The sequence below is a fragment of the Staurois parvus genome, unplaced genomic scaffold (assembly GCF_062004578.1).
Source record: "Staurois parvus isolate SC_StPar_1 unplaced genomic scaffold, SC_StPar_1.0 ptg000249l, whole genome shotgun sequence".
NCBI lineage: Eukaryota > Metazoa > Chordata > Amphibia > Anura > Ranidae > Staurois > Staurois parvus.
The window spans coordinates 13,763,750-13,785,371 of NW_028318045.1; the positions used below are offsets into that span (position 1 = coordinate 13,763,750).

The window sequence follows — 21,622 nt, forward strand, 5'->3', positions numbered from 1 at the left end:
GCAAGAAGAAGCAGGAGCATTGCTGGAGGCAGTTTGCAGCACATGCTAATTTTGTTAGTATAATTATTAATGTGGAATATATGTTCCTTGCTAAAGAACATTATTTTTCATCAAGTTGTTATGGTTAAAGTTTTGCTTTAATCCTTTCCCTCCTGACCAAACAGACATTTAACCCACGCAGTGCTTAGGGACACCCTACCGCGTGGGTAAATTTAACAGCAGCACGGAGTAAGATTTTAAACATTTCAAGCTTCTATGTAAACTGAATCATTAAAATCTTGTATTTATATGAGATCATACATATATTTCAACTTGAACGTGTTAAAATGACTTCAAAAGTCCTTCCAGCCCCAAGTCCAATCTTTAACAAACTCATGCAGACTCCACCTCCGCAACATTGCCAAAATCTGCACGTTCCTAACCCCAGAAACCAGTAAACAGCTCATCCACTCCCTCATCATATCACGACTTGACTACTGCAACTCCCTCCTCACCGGCCTGCCTCGCCGCTGGCTATCCCCGCTTCAGTCGATCCTGAATACGGCTGCCAGACTCATTCACCTTTCCAACCGCTCCGTCTCCGCCACCCCCCTCTGCCAATCCCTCCACTGGCTTCCGATTGCGCAACGGATCAAATTCAAAATCCTAACGCTGACGTACAAAGCTGTCCACCATACTGCCCCGAACTACATCACTGACCTAATATCCAAGTACCGCCCAGCACGCACACTCCGCTCCTCACAAGACCTCCTTCTCTCTAGTTCCCTGGTCTCCTCCTCCCATGCCCGCCTCCAGGACTTCTCCAGGGTGTCACCCATCCTCTGGAACTCCCTGCCCCAACCCATCAGATTATCACCTACTCTCCTCTCCTTCAGGCGCACCCTGAAAACCCATCTCTTCAGGGAAGCCTACCCCACCCCCTGCTAACTTGCCGACCTCCTCCACTCTTCCTACCACTCCATCCCCCACAGCTATCTCCTCCTGTGCCACCATCCCCTCCCTCCTAGATTGTAAGCTCGAAAGAGCAGGGCCCTCAATCCCCTCATGTTTTGCATTGTATTGGTATTGTTCTGTCACATGTTCTGTCCCCCTTTGTAATGTACAGCGCTGAGCGAACTATTGGCGCTTTATAAATACTGTATAATAATAATAATAATAATTAAAAAGTCATTTTCAATATTTTGAAATATCCTGCCTTTAATAATATAATACTTCATGATTCTACCACGTAAGTGTTTGATCAGGCGTTTCCTGTTATAAAATAACAACACTTCGGCGTTGTTTATGCATTGTCACACTGTCACATGGGCTTCCAATGGCTGTTTCAAGACATATTATGCAGGCATGGTCCACTGTTTTCACCTTTAGAGAATCCTCCTTCATGAGAAGTGTCATGCAGCCATCGCTGAAGTGCATAGTGACAAGAAGTCCTGTTGCGAGAAGTTGGCAACAAGGTGAAAATAAAATGCTGATATTTTTATTGTAAATGCAGAGTACAATGTTCCATATAACAAGCAACACTGATGCGTTTCAGTCAACAAAAGACCTTATTCATAGTTCAACTATCAATAAGGTCTTTTGTTGACTGAAATGTGTCAGAGTTGAAACATAGAAAAGTGACGGCAGAAAAAGACCAAGTGGTCCATCTATCTGTTTGGTTTAGATTTTTTTTATGTTAACTTTTTTGGCTGAATATAGATCTACGCTTGTCCCATGCATGTTTGAAGCTCTTTACTGTTGACTGGCTCACTACCTCTTCTGGAAGTTTATTCCAAGCGTCAACGACTCTTTCAGTAAAATAGTACTTTTTGAGATTAGTTTTGAACTTTCCTCCAGTTAGTTTAAGGTCATGTCCCTGTGTTCTTGATTTTGGTTTCATGTTGAAAATACTGCCCTCCTGACCCTTATTCACCCCCTTGATGTATTTAAAGGCTTCAATAATGTCTCCCCTTTCCCTCTTTCCCTTCTTTCCTCCAGACTGTACAAGTTAAGTTCCTCAAGTTGCTCTTGATATATTGTATCCCCCAGACCTTTCACTGTTTTTGTTACTCGTCTCTGGACTCATTCTATCTTATCAATTTCTTTTTGGAAGTGAGGTCTCCAGAACTGGACATAGTATTTTAAATGAGGTCTAAGTAAAGATCTATATAGGGGAATCAGGGCCTCCTTCTGGTGACCCCTCTAGTAATGCATCCTAGAATTCTATTTGCTTTCCTCACTGCCTGGCCACACTGTTTGCTCATTTGGCAATCATCTGAAATAAGTACCTTCAAGTCCTTTTCTTCTGAAGTGCTGGCCAACAATGGACCCCCAATGTTGTACTCTCTCAAGCGATTCTTTTTCCCTAGGTGCATTATTTTAAATTTAGAAACATTGAACTGCAATTTCCACTTTTTTGACCAATCTTCCAGCAATTCCAAATCATGTTCCATGTTACAAACTCCTCCAAGGATATCAACCCTATTGCACACCTTTGTGACATCAGCAAAAAGACATACCGTACCCAGCAAACCTTTAGTTATATCACTTACAGTACATATAGATTATATAGAACAGGACCTAGTACAGAGCATTGTACACCACTAGTGACTGGTCTCTTTTCCGAGTGAACCCCATTTACAACCACACTCTGGTATCTTTCCTTTAGCCAGCTGCATATCCACTGAACCACCCAAGGTCTAAGTCCTAGCTTGTACAACTTTTGTATTAGATCGTTATGTGCAACTGTATCAAATGCCTTACTGAAATCAAGATATGCTATGTCCACAGCACCATCCTGGTCCAAAACATTGGTAATTAGTCAACAAATCCAATCAGATTAGTCTGACATGATCTGCCCTTAGTAAAGCCATGGTGCTTTGGATCCAGCAAGTTGTGTGTTTTTAAGTGATCAATGATCCTTCTTTTCAGGAGTGATTCCATTAACTTGACTGCAACCGATGTTAAACTCACTAGCCTGTAATTGCCAGTTTCTACCCTGCTTTCCTTCTTGTGGATAGATACAATATTAGCTGTCTGCCAGTCATGGGGAACTTCTCCTGTTAGAAGAGATTGATTAAAAATATCAGTTAATGGTCCAACAACTATATCTCAAAGTGCTCTTAGAACTCTGGGATGAATACCATCAGGCCCATTGCTTTATTAATCTTTAACAGAGCCAGTTCCTCTGCTACCTCTGTCTCCGGAAATCCTAAAAATTATCCATCATTACTAGAACCATTATGATATCCCAACTTATTATTGTTAGCATAATTTATTTCTGAGAAGAATGAACAAAAGTAATTGTTCAAGTGGTTTGCTACATTCAAGTCTCCCTCAATATAAGTGTTGTCCCCAGTTTTCATTTTGGTGGTCCCATTGTATTTTTTCTTTCTATCCCTAATGTACCTGAAAAAGGTTTTATCTTCTTTCCTAATATATTTAGCAATTTCCTCCTCTTTCTGTGCTTTGGTAGTTGCTGATATTGTGTTTTGACCTCCCTTTGTCTATTCTTATACTCTTCTCTGTCAGCTACACCTCCTGTTTCCTTGAATCTCCTATCTGTTTATTCTTACTTACTTGCCTGACATATAATCTAGTTGCCTCCAGGATGGTAGACTTTAACAGTGCCCACTGATTACTTATTCCTGTCATTTTAGTCCAACCTTTCAATTAATTTTTTAGAAATTCACCCATTTCAGCAAAATTCATCTTTTTGAAATCTAAAACTTTTGTTTTTGTATATGATCTTTCAGTTCTTATTTTAATATCAAACCAAAGACGTTGGTGATCACTAGAACACAAATTTTCTGCAACCTCAACATTAGACAGTCGATCCCCATTTGTCAGTACTAGGTCTAGAATATGATCACCTCGGGTTGGACATTTTACTAACTGTTTTAGAGAAAATCCATTCAGTGCTTCCATTGCATCCCTGCTCCTGCTTGTAATAGCAGTTTGAGAATTCTAGTTAATGTCAGGCATGTTGAAGTCATCCATAATCAAAACCTCCCCCTTCATTGCCATTTGAGTTATATCATCAGTCAAGACGTTATCATAAATTGCAGTCTGTCGTGGGGGTCTGTATATTACACCAATTCTAAGGATCCCTCTCTGGTTGGAAGGCAGACCCAGAAGGTTTTGAGTATTTAATTTGTTTTTTTAATTAATGTTAGCCGTATGCTATTTTTGACATATATGGCAACTCCACCTCCCCTCTTCCCTACTCTGTCTTTCCAGTATAGTGTATAGCCTGGTATAGTCATTTCCCAGTCATATGAATCCTTGAACCACGTCTCTGTAATTTCAACAAGGACCAAGTTGTCCCTAGACATGAGAACTGTCAACTGGCAAAGCTGGTTGCCTAAACTACGAACATTAGTGCACATGACATGAAAAACACTTCTATCTACTGCTTTATTTTTACCACCAGAACCATTAACTGAAGTGACCACCCCATTAGCTCAGTCCTCAGCAGCTCAAACCTTCACATTTGTTTCACCCTGCTGGGGGCAAAAATGCTCCTCACCAATTACATCTCTGCCCCCATTTCTCAGTTTAAATGCATGTCCAAAAACTCCTAAATTCCAGACTAGGAAGCTCAGCCCCCTTGTGCTAGGGATGCAGACCATCTCGTTTGTACAGCTCAATGTCAGACCACCTGGTAGCATCATAACAAACATAACCAAAACCTTCAGCTTTGCACCAATCCTTTAACCAAACATTGAACTCTGCTAATGAAGTACTTTCTCTTGTTGTCCATTATGCACGGGTAAGACCTCCGAAAATGTAACAGTACACCTTAACTGTTGAAGATCCTGTCCCAAATACTGAAAATCCTTCTGTACAGAACACACATCATTCTGGGACAAATCATTTGTGCCAAGGTGCACGACAACATCAAGCACTATTCACTAGCTTTTTTGACAGTTTTTAAAATACACCTTTTATCTCTCCTAACAGTAACACCAGGTAAACATCTTGTTATATGGAACATTTTAATTTGCATTTACAATAAAAATATCAGCATTTCATTCTCACCTTGTTGCCGACTTCTCGTGATTGGAATTCTGTAGGTGAGTGGATGGAGACCGCAGGTCTGGCACGGTGAGATTTATTCTCCACCTGGGGAAAGCAATATACGGGTGGTAGAACTTTTTCTTGCTTTGGTATACTAGTGACAAGACATGGTTGCAAAGAAGCTGCAGGAGATCTGGAGCACTAACTTGCAACAAGGGGTGAAAAAGGTGAAAACAAGTATTTTATTAAAAAATGTTGTTTATGGCACACAGTGCTTTTGCAAAGTAAATGTATTCAAAGTTTACTGCTACTATAGGGATCTCATCCCTGGAGTCTGAGTGAGATACAAGAAACTACTGGGCAATTTATCTGTCTAGCATCATTCAGAAATTTAAATGTTTTTGAAAAAACTGACCCTTTAAAATGCCTGCGGTGTGCCTGACGTATTAGCATGCTAGATGTTTGGATAATTTCTTTCTGTTTTTTTTGCCATGCATGACTTGCTGTAGAGTTATTTTTCTGATTAAGCATAGATTAATCTTTAATCAAGTATATTTCTAACAGCATTAAACTGGGAGGCCACTAAGTTGGTGCAAGAGAAGCACAAGGGCTGGAGACTGCCTTCCACACCTGGTAAGATCAATGCAGAGGACTTCACTCTTGAGGAACTAGAAGCAGCATTTAGGAAAAAGGTAACTATGAAACCTTGAGAGATCTGGGCTGACCTGGTATCTCAGTAAAACTTCATTATGTTTAAAGTGGGCATGAACCAAGCTTATGAAGATTTACTATGTTATAGAGAACATCTAGAATTTTTAATTGTGCTCGTAAAAAATTCCTTTTGTCTTAAATTCCTCTTTAAATATTGAAGTTCATTTCTTATGTCTAGGCAGTCTTGTTGTGTAGTATCAATTGTGGATATCTGCAGTGTAAATCATCTAGGCACTGCTGCCCCTGACTGCTACTCTCATGAGATTTGGAGAGACTAGCTGCTCACCATTCTGTTTTCTGGAGAAGACCTCCCTGCAGGTACCTGAGGACGTGCAGTGAAAGGTTCTCCCTGCTTCTATTTTATTCATTCTGTGATTCTGTGCTTCTTTCACCTCACCTGCTGCTTTTTGAATATTTTCCACCTTTCATCAGAGGGCAGTTGTGATGTGAGGAAGGAAAGCCCTGCAAGTCTACTAAAATAGCCACCTTTGCACAGTGGCACAGAGTGGACCATAGCATGGCACATTAGTAATGAGGAAAGGATCAGTGGCAGCAGGGACAACGAGCCAATACTGGTTATTCTTTCTTTGTCCTCTGCTTGTCTTTTTTGGGCACAGCTTCCTCGGTACCATTCCTTATTAAAATGGTTGTGTAGCATTGACAGAGGAAGCAAGGGAAAAGTCAAGATGTACACCAAGTACCATAATAAGGTACCCCCTCCTACAGCCATTACACCTCCTACTTATGTAATCTATTCATGGTGTCCCAGTAAAAGGAAACCTCCAGGAATGAGGGGACAGAGAACTATTCCCCCCTTCCCTCCCAAAATGCAGTGCTACATGCCCTAGGAACTTCTATAGCCATATACAGTCATGGCCGAAATTGTTGGCACCCTTGATATTTTTCCTGAAAATCAAGTATTTCACACAAAAAAGGTATTGCATTAACACATGTTTTGCTATACACATGTTTATTCCCTTTGTATGTATTGGAACAAATATAAAACAGAGGCAGAAAAGCAAATATGACATAATGTCACACAAAACCCCAAAAATGGGCTGGACAAAAGTATTGGCACCCTTAACTTAATATTTGGTTGCACACCCTTTGGAAAACATAACTGAAATCAGTCGCTTCCTATAACCATCAATAAGCTTCTGACACCTCTCACCCGGAATTTTGGACCACTCTTCCTTTGCAAACAGCTCCAGGTCTCTCTTATTGGAAGGACACCTTTTCCCAACAGCAATTTTAAGATCTCTCCACAGGTGTTCAATGGGATTTAGATCTGGGCTCATTGCTGGCCACTTCAGAACTCTCCAGCGCTTCTTTGCCATCCATTTCTGAGTGCTTTTTGACGTATGTTTGGGGTCATTGTCCTGCTGGAAGACCCAGGATCTTGGACGCAAACCCAGCTTTCTGACACTGGGCCCTACAGTGCGACCCAAAATCCTTTGGTAATCCTCAGATTTCATGATGCCTTGCACACAGTCAAGGCACCCAGTGCCAGAGGCAGCAAAACAACCCCAAAACATCATTGAACCTCCACCATATTTTACCGTAGGTACTGTGTTTTGTTCTTTGTAGGCCTCATTCCGTTTTCGGTAAACAGTAGAATGATGTGCTTTACCGAAAAGCTCTATCTTGGTCTCATCTGTCCACAAGACGTTTTCCCAGAAGGCTTTTGGCTTACTCAAGTACATTTTGGCAAACTGTAGTCTTGCTTTTTTATGTCTCTGTGTCAGCAGTGGGGTCCTCCTGGGTCTCCTGCCATAGCGTTTCATTTCATTTAAATGTCGACGGATAGTTCGCGCTGACACTGATGCTCCCTGAGCCTGCAGGACAGCTTGAATGTCTTTGGAACATGTTTGGGGCTGCTTATCCACCATCCGGACTATTCTGCGTTGCAATCTTTCATCAATTTTCCTCATCCGTCCACGACCAGGGAGATTAGCTACAGTGCCATGGGTTGCAAACTTCTTGATAATGTTGCGCACTGTGGACAAAGGCAAATCTAGTTCTCTGGAGATGGACTTGTAACCTTGAGATTGTTGATATTTTGCCACAATTTTGGTTCTCAGGTCCTCAGACAGTTCTCGTCTCCTCTTTCTGTTGTCCATGCTTAGTGTGGCACAGACAGACACACAATGCAAAGGTTAAGTGAACGTCTCTCCTTTTTATCTGCTTTCAGGTGTGATTTCTATATTGCCCACACCTGTTACTTGCCCCAGGTGAGTTTACAGGAGCATCACATGCTTGTAACATTCTTATTTATCCGCAGTTGTGAAAGGGTGCCAATACTTTTGTCCAGCCCATTTTTGGAGGTTTGTGTGACATTATGTCGAATTTGCTTTCTTTCCTCCCTTTTTTTGTTTTGTCCCAATACACACAAAGGGAATAAACATGTGTATAGCAAAACATGTGTTAATGCAATACGTTTCGTGAGAAATACATGATTTCCTGGAGAAATATCAAGGGTGCCAACAATTTCGGCCATGACTGTATACTGTAGATGGAAGTGTTTATGAAAGGTATCCATCTATCACTCTTGAATAAATAATTGAACTTGTAGTTGACTGAAAATTCTTTCCCAAGGACTTTTGGTGAATATGTCCTTCAATGAGCAGAGGTGGGTTTTAGCCTTTTGAATGAACCAAAGTAAATCGTTCTTTGCCCATTGTTCTAAGAGTTCTGTTTCTGTATAGATGACCTTACTTATAGGACTCGATGACTGCTTATATCCCTCTAAAACTGAGCAGCCTTGTCCTCCTGTGAACTTGTCAGTATTCTGAGGTGTAAACACACCTTGGATAATTAAGCCACATTCAACAATGACAGGCTTAGTTCATACACAACTTACTGTGCATATTACAAGGTGATAAAATACATCCAGCCAATTATCACTGCATTGTTTTTGCAATAAGACCATCTCACAGCCTCCTTTCATCCATCTGATGCGAAAGACGGTAAACGCTTTAGCAAATTGAGACAAAGGTTGAATCATCTCTCCCATGGAAGACAGAAAACATTGTGAGTCACTGACAGATTGAAAAACAATATGGTTTGTCTCAGGCAGAACAATAACCACTTTCCTTGTTGCTATGGTGCTAGTCGATTGTACACAATACCGCTATGGAAATAAGAAGGAAGTTAACATGCTTGTGGCCAATATAAAAAAAGTATATTTTTATTGCTTTGGATGTAATTCTTGAATAGAAAGAAAATATAAGAAAAGAATGTGTCTGCAGTTAAATGGAAGTTCATTTCCAATCCAGAACCATCTGTCGTTGCTTAAGTAAACAGCCAGCAATGAAAACATAGCTGGTTATATGTGTGGCTGTAAGGCATGTTCTATAGCGACAAGATGGCCAGATGCCTCTAAAGAGGCGTTCATTTTTCTTTTGTGTCATTTTCCTCCTGGATTAAATTTATCAATGGCTAATCTCTGGAAAATGATCTAAGGCTGCCTACAGACAGGCAGATGGCTTACTGAGAATGATGGGTACTGAGTTATCTGCTTGTCCTTGGACCCCCTGAGACTAGTTCTCCCCTGCTGGACTACAGAATACATTCCCCTCTCTTATAGAGATGAGAAGAGGTGAAAGAGTTTTTTTGTCCAGCAGAAAGCCAAAATGATCAATGAACAAAATTGAAAATTTTCATTTTGATGATACAACTTTGCAGATAGGTAAGTAATACAATGAGTCAGTTTAGCCCAAATCATTCCACTTATTCCTAATAGATAGGTAGGAAGATTAGTATGGCCCACAGATTAGTCAGCGGGGGCTATCTGAAGATACTATGAAATGGTCTTCAAGAATAAATCCCACAAGAAGGTATGGAGAAGAGCTAACCACATCTGGTTTTGACTTGTAGAAACTTGTGCTTCCACTTAAAGAGAACCAGTGATATGTGGGTTTACAAAAGACCATTAACATTTAGTTCAAAATTCCTATGTACAGTATGTGCAGGATTATCTGCAAAAGATTTATGTTTGGTTCCTAATTTAGATTTATGTAGTCTGAGCCCGACTTTGGGCTCTAAGATTCAGTGGTCAAATGTCTCCTGAAATCAAACAGTTGCTGACCATTCCTGTCAGGACTTAGGGCCATTGCGTTGTGTTACTGTGTGCGTTACCACAATACACATTGACATGTTATATGGGTTGGTGTACTACAGTGCCATTCATTGTGAATAGCACCCCTCTGCACCTTTACAATGTGCCTGCATTGAATTGCACTGAAATATGCAGGAACACATTACTGTGCACTAGCAAGGGTGCAGCAGGTCCAGTTTTTGGTCTGTTGTACTGCATTAAATAAATGGGCAGTTCTAACGCAACACATGCTAACACACTTTAAAGCAAGAGCTTCAAGAGAGATACGATTCTAGGATGGGATTAGGACTGGTGAGTTTAAACAAAGATAACTTTTTGTTTACTTTTTTAGAAAGCATCAAAGTCGCTTTAAGGTGACATTTGGGTGAGATTTTGGATGTGGTTTGGGAACAGCTAACACGTACCTTGTAGCAGCTGCGATCTATGCAACTCCCTTTTGCTGCTCCACTGATACAGCTTCAACACTAATCAAATAAAGCATTCATCATATAGATGTGTAAATATATATAATGCAGTACATTCCCATGCGATTTGCATTCCAAGTAATTCTGGAAAGTGTTATAGCCACTGTAAATATTTTAATTAACTTTACTTAACGAAGGAAGTATATGTGTAATTATGGCTAAAAGCTATGTCATATTTGAAAGAATAGTACCTGTTTTTAGATACTCCATGTGTCTTGAGTAAATTGCACCTAGCTAGCTCAAAAGTGGCGAATAATTAATTTTACAGAGAGATAAATACAAATTGATAAACGTTTTTTTTGTAGGTACAAAACAAAATCTCAAAATATATCCACCATTTGAAAAGCACTAAAACGCAGCAGTTTCATCCCTTTGAAACATGACAAACCTCTCAGCATGTGTTTGAATGTGTGTTACTTGATATGAAATGATTTTTTTTTCAGATATTCCTTTTTTGTAGAAAAAAAAAACACAGAGACTTAGATGTATTTTGAGCTCAGCAGGTTGCATTAGAAGAGAGTAATAATTCAAAACAAAATAAAAATTGTTGTCTCCATTTATTTAGAACTCCTATATCCAAACTTGACTTTCTCAGATGATTTTATAAGCTATTTTCTTTGCATGCTGTCTTTCAAATGTTCTTTACGTGTAAAGAAAAAATTGATACAGGTGTTTTGGCTAAAAAAAGTTTTGGAACCAGTTCATTTATTACACCTCAAAAGAAAAAAAATAACCTAAAAACTAATTTATGACCTAATTCTAAATAAAAAAAGTTGCTCTTAAACTCAACTTAATCTCAGAGTGTAACTGCATAAAGTTCACAGAGTTTACAGCACATTTTCGAGCTTTTCTGAGAAGATTTTGACAGCAGTCATGCAGCCTCATCACTGATATCTCACTGGTTAGAGGATAGGTACTGGTAAGGCGGTTTGAAGGCAGTTACACTTTAGAGCCCCTGTATATCTTTGGGATCAATTGAGGTCCATTACCACGTGCATATTAACAGGCGGTATTATGTGTGTTGCATAAAGGCATCATTTGGAACACACAGCAAAAAACTAAAATATGATCCTGCACATTTTTGTTCATTAAGGTGCCATTCCAAATTAATGGCACTTCAACATACACCTTCAGTTGAGAGAATGATGATAGTTACCCTTGCTGATTTCTTTCTAAAATGCTGAATCCATCAAACAAGTACAAAAGATTGACTGGCACTTCTGCTTGACAGAAGACTTTCAGTCCAAAGCATTTTGCAATGCTTTGTTTTAAGCTTTGTGTCAGTAAGCCCTGGTTCACACCAGTGCGGCTTTGAAATCATGCTACTTCGTGCAACTTCAAAGCTGATTATTCAGTGCGACATCATTGTGACTTGCTGACACTCTGTGGGACGTAATTTAACAGATGTCAATCTAGTTGCAATGATGTAGCACAAAAATAGCGCAGTAACCTTTTTCAAATTTGCTGCAACTTGAGTTGAACAGTTCCATTGCCGCTAATGGGGTGCAACTTGACATGTGACTTTGAACTCTCAAGTCGCATGACAAGTCCCACTGGTGTGAACCAGGGCTTAAGCTGTTTTTGTCTTTGCCAAGACACTATTATCGTTTGTAGCTCTTTCTTTCAGTATGGGAATATGTTCTGAGCACTTATGGGCACGGTGGAGCAGTAAGCTCCTGAGTGCGCTATGCATTTGTATTGTTACTTCCCTTGATGTTTTTGATTTGACATTTTTTTCTGAGCCACCAACCCCCAACAAACATGCAGATTTGAAAGTCAGAATGAAGTCAGACTATTTGATCTCCACACTTGTTCCATGTCAGTGACTCAGAATATTGACATATGAATCAGTGTGACAGCCAGACAACTAGCATTTTTAGAACAAGAGGTCAGCAGTGACAATGCCCATGTTCTAGCTGAACAGATTTTCAATAAAGTGGAACTCCAGGCACACAATAAAACAAACTGTAAAGTTCCCTAAATTGTGCTAATGCTGATAATCAGATAATTTTTTTCAAAACACACTTCAAAATATCTATTTATTGTAGTGAAAATCTTCTCACTAGAAAGCAGCCGTGGAGAATTGTACAGCCTACAATTTCACCATGTACAAATCTCTTAGCTGAGAGTTTGGATCGTAATGCCTAGTACACGATCAGACACATGTCAGCATATCAAGACATTTTGGACAATTTCATGCTCCCAACTTTGTGGGAACAGTTTGGGGATGGCCCGTTCCTATTCCAACATGACTGCACACCAGTGCACAAGGCAAGATCCATAAAGACATGGATGAGCGAGTTTGGGGTGGAGAAACTTGACTGGCCAGCACAGAGTCCTGACCTCAACCCAATAAAACACCTTTGGGATGAATTAGAGCAGAGACTGTGAGCCAGGCCTTCTCATCCGACATCAGTGTCTGACCTCACAAATGCACTTCTGAAAGAATAGTCAAACATTCCCATAGACACCCTCCTAAACCTTGTGGACAGCCTTCCCAGAACAGTTGAAGCTGTTATAGCTGCAGAGGGTGAGCCAACTCAATATTGAACCCTATGGACTAAGACTGGGATGTCATTAAAGTTCATGTGCGTGTAAAGGCAGGTGTCCCAATACTTTTGGCAATATAGTGTATATATCTGACCTGGGGGCATCACTGGGGTCCTTGGTTCAAATATGTGCGAGGACCATACCTGCATGTTTCTTGCTTTGGTTTCCTCCAGGTACTTTAGTTTCTACCCACACTCCAAAGACATGCTGTTAGGTTAACTGGCCCTTGTTTAACCTAAACATTCTATGTGTGTACAAATTGGCTATTCCTGTGTTACATTCTGCATGCCAGTCCCAAGCTGAGTACCTGGAAAGGGAGGAGGAAAGACCTGGTATCCTACCCTGTGGAAAATTTGCCAAGAAAATTCAATAGAAAAGGCTTTCAAGGGTATAAAAAATGGAGCTGGCCCATAGAATCCGATGCGACTGAATAGATATATACATACTGTACATACATATGTGTGACCCATTTATAAATGTTTGCTTGGTGATAAAGTAAATAATTTCCACTTGCTTTTCCACTGTTAGATTCCATTGATTTTATGGAGGGTTATTTTGGTAAATTTCTGCTTTAAATCTAGCACAACCATAGCCATAGTCTTATTAGTGTAGCTGGGGGACTTTTAGGCAACTGAAAACTGTATCATTGAAACATCTGAACATGACTGCACAGCATTTAACACAACAGCATTAAGAATGAAAAAAAAGGTTCTTATTCTTTCATGAGGCACACTTTTATGAACAAAGTCCATACAATGTCTTACATTACAGATCTCCTCCGCACACCAAGATCTTGTGAAGGCGTTCAGATCGTTTGACGTAGATCAGACTGGATGTATCTCTCTGGATGCCTTAAAGTCAGTCATTAATAACTTCATCTTCCCGCTACCAGACCGAACATTTCATGAGTTAATGAGCAGGTAAGACCCCTGATGTTTCCTCCAGAGTGCAGTACGATGTCACAAAAGATGGATTAACCCTCTGTGTTATTAGTAGAAATATATCCCTGTTAATTCAAAGTAATTTTTTAAATCTAATGATAATGGGTTTTTTTGTTTTTTTTGCTTACTGTAACACTTTTGCTCCTTTGTGAGTTGTGTTTATCCCTACAACATTATGTACCGTACAGAGATACAGATCAGTCTAGCAATGAGTTTATGGGGCCAGGTAATAAAAAGTTGTGAAAAGTCACTGTTGCCAGTGACTACTAATGAAATTCCAGTTCAAAGTTAATAACGTATACAGAAGAAAGACATCTACTATCTGACTGACTGCTACATTAACAACACTGTGATGTCCTAGAGCAGTCCAGAGATGACTGGAAAAACTAAAGTTTTGTCAATCGAAAAACAAAAATAGCTCATACAATTGTGCCATAAGTAGTTTCAATTTTCTAAAAAAAAAACCCTGCATGTTGGATTAGGAACTTTCGATTGAAAGTGAAAATTGTGTGTCGCAACTGGCACACTAATAATGCGAAAAAACAAACGGTTCGATGATCAGCACAAATTTCATTGAGAAATAAATGAATCTATAATAAAAGCATTATCAAGATTAGATAATAGATTATCAACTATTTGCTGATTTTCTTTATGCTTTGATGAAAAATGGAAGAATATGGTACAAAAGTATCAGGCCTCATGCACACGTTTTTACAGCGGCTGTTTTTGGCTTTTGGCATTTTTTTCTACAGCCAGTAAACTCCTCAGCATGTTATCCAATATGTCCATGCACACACAGGCTTTTATCAGTGTTTTTTGGCTGAGCCCCCCCAGAACTAGTGGGTTTCTAGAGGAGTTTTTTAAGCTGTAAAAACGCTCCAACACTGATAAATGCAGTAAAATGCAGCAAACCAACGTTTTTGAGCATTTTTTAGCCTCTTTTTTAAATGCTAACATGGAAAAAGGTGGCTTAGCGCTAATGCAAAATTGCTGTAAAACTTGTGTTTTTAACATGACTTATACAGCTAATGCTACTGGCATTTTTAAAAGTGCATGAGGACTCACAGCCAGTTGACAGCAAGTGGCTTTTTCAAACCCTGTAGAGTCATTATTGATGCCGTATCTAGTGTAGAGCAGGATTGTGGGGACATTTTGACTGTAATTTTGATCCTTATAGTCTCAATCCTACCAAAAATCATATTTTAGTTCATAGTGGAGTGTGTTGGGGTGAGTCATCCCCTGGCTTCTTATATGTCTTGGATTTTCCAGACAGAGTGATAACCCCTCACAATGGGCACATCAGGTGTGCAGATCTGAGAAGTCAGTGCAGAGATCTCACCAATATAGTCCCTGAGAAAAAAAAGAAACCCACCAGGTAGTTTAAAGTATATCTAAAGCCCGGTATTTTTTTAAAAATTAGTTTCGGATTGAGCAGGGAAGGGATAAAACCCATGTCATTTTTTGTGTTTCTCCCTTTTTGGAGACTTTCCTTCAATTTCTGTTCAGGAAGTTAACAAAATCTCTCCAATATTGCCACAGTTGTAAGATTTATTTTCTTTTCCTGTTCCAATGACAACTCAAAAATGTGGATTTCCCATCATTGTCCCAGTAAAATGGCTCATCAGGACAGAGAGGGTGAATCCCTCAGCGAGGACAGCAGTACAAAGTGGGCAGGGGTTTTACTCCTCCCCTCCAAAATTTTAAATAATGGCCTTGGACTAAAATATTAGTTTTGGGTGGATTGATTGTTTAAAGCCCAACTCTGTCCATCCGACTACCCACACATCGGGGCGTTGGAGATCAGAAAAGAGTGCTGGCTGAGAAGGGAAAGGGAAATATGTTAAGTATGTATGCATGTTCGTGTTGCCCTAGACAAAATTAGCATTTAGCCCTTGCAGTATGGGTTGCACTGCATAGTTCATTTTTAAAGCTGGCTGGAGTCCATCTTTAGGTTCATTTTTTAATAGGAAACTTTGGAACATTTCATTATACTAAGGAGGGTGTAACTTTGAAAAACAGAAATATTAGTTTTAAGTGAACTTTGCCTTTTACCTGTCATATCCAACCTCATTAGTTAACAGAGCAATGGCCTTGAGAACTGTTCTGCTCCTCAATTACTCCTCCTGGAAGGACCGGAATGTAGTAATTGTATTGTATGTATTTTTTGCTAAAATATGTTAAGTCAGGATACTAAAAAGTAAGGAGGATTTCTGAAGGTGTTCCAGATTCACTAACCTACATTCATTTATTTCCAGTAACACAATGCTTCCCAAAATAGGATCAGCATTTCAGAGATGAACAGTTTGTTCATAATGAGAATTTTATGCAGAATTACCAGCCATTGCAGGGACTGCGCAAATGTATTTTTAGGATAATAAAGCATTTACAGCAAAAGAACAGGCTCGCTTATATTAATGTATGGGAGTCTGATAAACTTGGCTTTGCTGGATAAATGTCTTTGTCCTGGTAGGCCTCTCTGTTGGGATCAGTCTACAATTATTCAATATGTGGGTGGCTTGTCATTTTTGCAGAGTCTACACTTTACAACTAAATTGCTGCGCGTTAAAGCTGAACTCCAAGCAAAAAGAAAAAATCATATTATAATATTGGTTCTTGGCAAATTCCTAAATGGCATGTACACTTTGTGTCCAAATGTGGGTGGACACCTAAGCATCACACCTACCACAATGGGAACAGAAGTATTTTGACATCCTTCCTAATGTTTGTGATCTGATGTTTCCTATAAAGGGTAATGTAAAAGCATACTTTAACCCAACCCCCCCAAAACATTTAATATATTGCAGCTCACCAGACCTTAAATATGGTGGTTGCATTATTTTTCACTTTTCAGGTTAAGAACATTTTTATCACAGAGAAAATACATGTTGATCCTACCAGGAATGCTGTGTCCTGGTCACTTCATGTGAGCTGCAAGAAAACAAACATCCTTATCTTTATTGTTTAAACTACTAATCCCATACTCACCATTAATGAGAAGAGTAAAAGCTGTCATGCTGAAAGGAGAAGTAGAAATACAAGTCCAGCCAGTGTGATAGCCATTGTAATTGTCCATAGTGTAGAAAAAAATGTGGTCACCCAGAGAGCGGAACTGCTCTTGCACACTGATGGTGATGCTTAAAGTGGAACTTTAGTCAGAAAATTAAGTCCTGATCGATCACTTCATGCTGGCGCCTTTTGCTGCTATAACGATGTAAAACATTAAAAATAGGTGTCTATACTGTTTAAAATCCAGTAATACACTGTCTCACCTGCTATGCAAATGCTCAGGTGCTCTCGACTGCACTATGCTGGAGGCAATTTTCAACACACACTAATTCTGGAAGCATAATTATTAATGTGGAATGTATGTGTCTTTCTAAAGAACATACATTTTTTATCAACTTGTTATGGGTAAAGTTCCACTTTAGTGTCCTCTGAAAAGCAATTTGCGGTGGCGAAAAATGTAGCGTCTGCTGTTGCCTGTTTTTTTTTTTTTCATTGGCAAACAGCAATTTTACATTGCTGGACTGCTCCACAACTGGCTTGGCTCACAGTTGCAGCCCAGTTGATCTCAAAGCGCGAGTTTGACAGGCAGCTTGCCACCTGTCAATACAAAGCATTGCGGCTGCAGCATAGAGTTCCAGTGGGTGGTAAGCCCTCAGCTTGGCTGCCAGCTTTTACTGCCCACCCCACCCCCAGCCTGCAGTGTGATAGAGCCCAAAATATGTTATATGCAGGATCACCAGGTGAAAATAAAGAGAAAAAAGCCTAAAAACATTTTTTTCATTTTTTGGTTTAGGTACATTTTAATGCTACAGCATACAAAGAAATTTTAGACAATTGTGTATTTCCAACCCTGGGGTAATAGTTTGGAGAAGGCTTTTTTCTGTTCCAGGTTGACTGTGTCTCTGTGTACAAAGCCAGCTCTGTAAGGACTTTTCAATAAAGATATAGATGTGTAAAATGTTTTGTGTACTTATTAAACACAAGGAATGTGTGAGAAACAGAGAAGGAAAGTGACTGGTGTTTTATTATCATTATCTGGTATATGTGGCTGTGGAATCATTCTCAGAAATAACCCCTATTAAGCCTAGAGCATATAGTCATGATGAAAACACAAGAGCAAATAAATGTAGGCTCAAATTACTTCATTTACACATTATTAAAAACATAATTAAAATCTCTTACTTCCAGCCAGAGTATTACCTGGATTAGGAGCTGTGTTTTGTTCCTCTATTATAATTAATAAGATGATAAATCAGTCTCAGGGTGTTTAATCACCTTCCCTATCTCAAGGAGAAAAAAGTGGGGTATGGTAGGTTAGTATATGATAGAGCCTACAAGTCACATATAGAAAGCATGGCAGATTCACTGAACATTCACCATACAATTGCAGGTTAATTATTACTAAATAAATAAATAAATGTATTACTAGATGTAGTCTTCTGATTCAAAACAGTGCACCATGTTTGTCAACAATTTGATTTTAGAATTCCACTTTAATATTTACTATAATTATAAAACAATCAGTGGTACAAGATTGACTTTGTAGCATTGACTGCTCAATCAAGCCATGCATTTCCCTGTTCTTCTATAAGGTGACTCACACTACTCTTACACCTTCATAGTCAGGGTGGGTATTCTACCATTTACTGTTGCAGCTTTGCACTTTTCGGTTTAACATACTTGCTTACTTGGCAGTAAAATAACATCATCACATGACTGATTCACTGTGTGTTCTGTGTGCAAGGTGTGTAAATCACAAAACCTACAGGAAGAGAGTTCTAACTGGGTTTCACCAATGTGGTGAGAGTCTATAGAGCTGATGGGAAGTAGCTCAGAACTTTGAAAAGTGTTGCTACTCTTTTTATCCCATGTAACCATGCATCACAGCAGGGGATCACAAACATAATCATTACTTTACAAACCTTCTGCCAGGTAAAACTTTCCTTAATTTCATATGTTTCAACTTCATTTTAAGTGATCATCTAAAATTGTGAATACAGCTTCATTCTGCCCGGAATACAGTGCATCCAGAAAGTATTCACAGCGCTTAACTTTTTCCACATTTTGTTCTGTTACAGCCTTATTTCAAAATGGATTAAATTAATTTTTTTCTTCAACGTTCTACAAACAATACCCCATAATGACAACGTAAAAGAAGTTCATTTTGCAATGTTTGCAATTTATTAAAAATAAAAAACGAAAAAAAAACACATGTACATAAGTATTCACAGCCTTTGCCATGACACTTAAAATTGAGTTCTGATGCATCCTTTTCCCACTGCTCATCCTTGAGATGTTTCCATAACTTGATTGGAGTCCACTTGTGGGAAAATTCAGTTGATTGGACATGATTAGGAAAGGCATAAACCTGTCTATGTAAGGTCCCACAATTAACAATGCATGTCAGAGCACAAACCAAGCTATAAAGCCCAAGGAATTGTCCGTAGACCTCCTAGACAGGATTGTATCAAGGCACAGATCTGGGGAAGGGTACAGAAAAATTTCTGCATTGAAGGTCCCAATGAGCACAGTGGCCTACATCATCTGTAAATGGAAGAAGTTTGGAACCACCAGGAATTTTCCTAAAGCAGGCCGCCTGGCCAAAATGAGCGATCGAGGGAGAAAGGCCTTACCCAGGGAGGTAACCAAGCACCGATAGTCACTCTGAAAGAGCTCCGGCGTTTCTCTGTGGAGGGAGGAGAACCTTCCAGAAGAACAACCATCTCTGCAGCACTCCACCAATCAGGCCTGTATGGTAGCGTGGCCAGACCGAAGCAACTCCTCAGAAAAAAGGCAAATGGCAGCCTGCCTGGAGTTTGCCAAAAGGCACCTGATGAACTCTCAGACCATGAGAAATAAAACTCTCTGGTCTGATGAAATAAAGATTAAAGATTGAACTCTTTGGCCTAAATGCCAAGCATCATGTCTGGAGGAAACCAGGCACCGCTCACCACCTGGCAAATACCATCCCTATAGTGAAGCATGGTGGTGGTAGCATTATGTTGTGTGGATGTTTTTCAGTGGCAGGAACTGGGAAACTAGTCAGGATTGAAGGAAAGATGAATGCAGCAATAGACAGAGACATCCTTGATGAAAACCTGTTCCAGAGTGCTCTGGACCTTAGACTGGGGCAACGGTTCATCTTTCAACAGGACAACGACCCTAAGCACACAGCCCACATAACAAAGGAGTGGCTACGGGCCAACTCTGTGAATGTCCTGGAGTGGCCCAGACAGAACCCAGACTTGAACCCGATTGAACATCTCTGGTGAGATCTGAAAATGGCTGTGCCCCAACGCTCCCCATCCAACCTGATGGAGCTTGAGAGGTACTGCAAAGAAGAATGGGAGAAATTGCCCAAAAAATAGGTGTGCCAAGCTTGTAGCATCATACTCAAAACGACTTGAGGCTGTAATTGGTGCTAAAGGTGCTTCAACAAAGTATTGAGCAAAGGCTGTGAGTACTTATGTACTGTACATGTGGCTTTTTTCATTTTTTATTTTTAATAAATTACAAAGATTTCAGAAGAAACTTTTTCATGTTGTCATTATGGTCAATTGTTTGTAGAATGCTGAGGGAAAAAAATGAATTTAATCCATTTTGGAATAAGGCTGTAACATAACAAAATGTGACAAAAGTTAAGCACTGTGAATACTTTCTGGATGCACTGTATATTAGTGTAGCAATTGGTTCTTTCATTCACCTCAGCTGAGATTTATTTATTTTGCATTTTCAGTTTTTTTCTATAGAAGATATTTCTTTTTTCATGGAGCCTTCACACATGCTAAATTTTCCATTTTACAATATGATTTTTTTAATAAAATAAAATGTCAGTAAAATGTCGACACATGCATCTGATTTTATTCTCGTCATACATGGCGTGATTTAGTTAATAGCGCTACACAGTGTCTTAGCTTGACTGTTGAAGAATGTAAAAAAAAACCTTTTACATTTTTTTTAAAATACACAATCACAGTATTCACTTGTAACATATGCATACTATTTATTTTTTTCATTATATTTACTACATTTTGTTCCTTCTCTCAGCAACACTTCACTTTGCTTTGTATCTCTGGCTGATAAGGCAGTCACAGCTGGGCTTATAAAAATTTATTTTATTACAGGTTGATTTATAAAAAGTTTAGATTTTCTGCTTATTTAGTTTTGTTTACTTTGCCTATTTCTGACTCTTCATCGTCGAGGGGGGGGGGGGGGGTCAGAGATCACTTGAAGTCTAACACTTCCTGCTCTCTCAGCTGCCTGACTTTGTGATGCCAAACAGTTGGCAGGGTAGCATCTGAACCCCAACTCAATCAGAAGTGCCATGTACATGCAAAGTACACTAGGGGGATTTACTAAAACTGGAGGTGCAAAATCTGGTGCAGCTTTGCATGGAAGTCAATCAGCTTCCAGGTTTTGTTGTCAAAGCTTAATTGAACAAGCTGAAGTTAGAAGCTGATTGGCTACCATGCACAGCTGCACCATATTCTGAGTTCTCCAGTTTTAGTAAATCTCCCCTTATATGACAAAATGACACATCTATTCTACAAAAAAGGCTTTGTACTTTCCTCCTTACAACATGCTTTAGATTGTACACTGAGCTATGCATGTGCAACTCAGATTTCATTCTCAGCACACCTCTGTGCTGAAATAAATGACCTCCTGTGTGAATGTGCGAGGGTTATGTCACCCCAGCCTAGCCATCAAGATGACCAAAGTCAAAAGCTAGGAAGACAATGTTGGCATTGACAAGTTAGCTCCTAGGCATTGCAGTGCTGGAAGAGGGTGAATATTTGAAGCTTTAGTTTAGTTTAATAAGATATGGTTTACCAGTT

General features: G+C 39.5%; 1 protein-coding gene across 1 annotated transcript in view; it reads left to right on the forward strand.

Annotated features, from left to right (window-relative positions):
• EFCAB6 (EF-hand calcium binding domain 6) overlaps positions 1 to 21,622 on the forward strand; it is a 212,375-nt gene that overhangs the window by 101,087 nt on the left and 89,666 nt on the right. Inside the window, exons 9-10 of the mRNA XM_089680804.1 lie at positions 5,563 to 5,690; positions 13,612 to 13,760. Coding sequence (XP_089536930.1) covers positions 5,563 to 5,690; positions 13,612 to 13,760 — 277 coding nt within the window. The remainder of the gene's footprint in view (positions 1 to 5,562; positions 5,691 to 13,611; positions 13,761 to 21,622) is intronic.